Source organism: Prunus persica, chromosome G5, assembly GCF_000346465.2.
Source record: "Prunus persica cultivar Lovell chromosome G5, Prunus_persica_NCBIv2, whole genome shotgun sequence".
In the NCBI taxonomy this organism is placed as follows: Eukaryota; Viridiplantae; Streptophyta; class Magnoliopsida; order Rosales; family Rosaceae; genus Prunus; species Prunus persica.
The window spans coordinates 1,035,484-1,038,066 of NC_034013.1; the positions used below are offsets into that span (position 1 = coordinate 1,035,484).

Genomic DNA, 2,583 nt, shown 5'->3' on the forward strand with positions numbered 1-2,583 from the left:
CAGACGTTCGGGTTTTAGCCCCAAAGTTGGTCAATCTAGTTGTTCTAAACCTGATGGGCAACCAGTGGTCAGGAATTTTTATGTGGCAGAGAGGGTTTGAAAAGAAGGAATGCTTAGGATATAGTTAAAGGGTCAAGACAAGTGGGTTTCAACGAAATTTGTGAAGTAGCTTAGTCATGCCTTGGTGAATTACATGCCCAAGACTCCCTAACTTTATGGTACAACAACCTATGTTGAGAAGCCATCAAATACGCAGAGGATGGAGCAACCACTACCGAAACTTTTATTGCAGCAATGACTGCTATTAGAGGTGGTGGGAAGAAGGTTTCTGTTGTTAAGAAAAATGTAGCTAAAGTTGCGACTCGTAGCTCCCAGGTTACTGTGACTGGCTATGATGACAGGAAGAACTCCGCATCAACGTCCGATATGACCTCTTTGTTGTGGCCACGCCAAGATGAAGTAATGAAGTGATTTAATCTGAATGATGCTGGTGCACCTGCTCAAACTGTTTCTGACTTGAATTTTCCAAGAATGGCCCCTGTATCTCTTCATTGGAATGATGGTACTCCTGAGAACGTGGTATGGAAAAGAGTTCTTTGCTTTGTTTCTGTTCTTGTTTATCCTTTTTTTCTGAGTGCAAGATCATGGCATTGATCTGGGTTTTTCTGTAGGTTGTACTTCCTTGTCTAAAGTCAATGACTTGGGCTATGGAAAATAAGAACTCAGCACCAGGAAATAGAGTAGCTGTCATTAACCTGAAGGTATGCATCTGAAGAAGTGAAACAATAGTTGTGACATTTTGTATCATCAAATTAGCTCAAGTTTGGTGGTGTTGTATTTGATAATGAGAGCCTGGATCCCTGAGTCCATAATTGAAATATTTTTATATTTTTAGGGTTTGTTTAGGGTTTTTGTTCTTCTTCTACATATCTGATTATTGTAGCACTTAATTGTGACCTGTCTCATTGTTCTAGTGGAATACTCTGGTTTGCACTCTCAAACTTGTTTCGAAACCTTTTCCGTCTATTAATCTCGATTCTAGCACTACCAAAAGTCTTTAAAATTGCTGCCTACCCCTGACTTGTGGGATTCTCCCCACAATTAAGATTAAATAGCCCAACATTTAGAATTCATGGTATATTGAGAAGTTACAGTTGCAAGGAAACATTGATACTATGATAAGCTTAATGCTTATTAAATAAATCTGTGAAGATGCGGGCTAACGGATTGTTTATGTTGTAACTTTTTCAATCTTTAGTTCGCAAATGAAACTAACCCTCTTAAGTTTTAGAACTTTAATGCTTTGAGCCCACATATGTTGACCATTTTGTTATTATTTTTTATATAACTATTTTGGATAGAAAAGTGATAATGTTCTGTTGTATTTTCATGTTCTGAAGGTTCTGCTGTATATCTATCTGTTCACAACATTCTTCTGTGTGAGCATGATTGCTGTATGTGTTGGTGCGGATGATAGTTTACACTTGATCTTTGAACTGTAGGTAAGTTCAGTTGTTGACAAGTTATTAACTTATGCTCCGTCCTTTTGCACATTTGTTTATAACAGTCCTCTTTGTGAGCGTATTTGTGATGGTTTGTTAGGGCAGATGATGGTTTACACTTGATCTCTGAACTTCAGGTAAGTTCAATTGTTGACAAGTTATTAACTGATGCTCTATGGTTTGAACGTTTGCTCATACCAATGCTCTGTGTGAGCATGAGGTTGTCTTTGTGCTTGTTTTTGTTGGTGCAAATGATGATTTACACTTGATCTCTGAACTTCAGGTAAGTTCTAGTGTTGACAAGTTATTAACTGATGCTCTATCCGTTGCACATCTGTAAATAACAATCCTATGTATGCGCATTTGCACCAGCATGTGTTGGTGCAAAGGATGATATTTCTTGTGTGTGTGTTTTTTGTTTTTCGTTGTGGGGTGGGAGGTGTTGATTGTGCAACTAATTGAGTATATTACGATTTGTGATCAATTATTATGTTTGAATAATAATCATTATCTTCTTAAACTATTTTTGATTTATTTTAATTACAATAGTTCAGGTACCGAAAAGCTTCAACTCGCCTTACACCTTTCGCTTTGAAAGCATTGTTGCTATCAGTCATTTATTATCGTCAAAGGTGAACACTGGCTCATCTCATTCTTCATGATTCTTGGCACTATGGCCTTCACAACCACCATTTTTATGGTTCTTGTTCTTGATTATTTCTATATGGGTTTGAAGCCTTCCAAAGTGAGGTTGAGTTTTAATGGTGAATCTTTCGGTTACTGTTTTTTTCGGTCTTGTGCAAGTTATAGGCAGGTTCTCAGTTTTTAAAATGCATTTTTTCCTGGTTTGGATGCTGTTATCTTTACATTTTGGGTTTCATTAATGAATCCTCCCACAATTTCTTTATTGTTGACTTGGGTATTGTCTGGTTCGTTCTCTCTCTTCTAACCCCGTCCCTCCTTCACTCTCCCCCCACACACACACACACACACACACACACACACACACACACACACACACACAAACACACACACACACACACACACACACACACACACACACACACACACACACACACAC

General features: G+C 38.1%; 1 protein-coding gene across 1 annotated transcript; it reads left to right on the plus strand.

Annotated features, from left to right (window-relative positions):
• LOC109949110 (protein FAR1-RELATED SEQUENCE 3-like) lies at positions 472 to 2,458 on the plus strand. The gene is made up of 3 exons (XM_020563480.1): positions 472 to 579; positions 672 to 761; positions 1,401 to 2,458. The coding sequence occupies exons 1-3, from the start codon at positions 532 to 534 to the stop codon at positions 1,500 to 1,502; spliced, it is 240 nt and encodes a 79-aa protein (XP_020419069.1). The 5' UTR covers positions 472 to 531; the 3' UTR covers positions 1,503 to 2,458.

Coding starts and splice junctions, on each gene's coding strand:
- LOC109949110 (XM_020563480.1), top strand. CDS start 532: ATGGCCCCTGTATCTCTTCATTGGAATGATGGTACTCCTGAGAACGTG. Junction 580..671: donor ATGGTACTCCTGAGAACGTG/GTATGGAAAAGA, acceptor GTTTTTCTGTAG/GTTGTACTTCCTTGTCTAAA. Junction 762..1,400: donor TAGCTGTCATTAACCTGAAG/GTATGCATCTGA, acceptor CATGTTCTGAAG/GTTCTGCTGTATATCTATCT.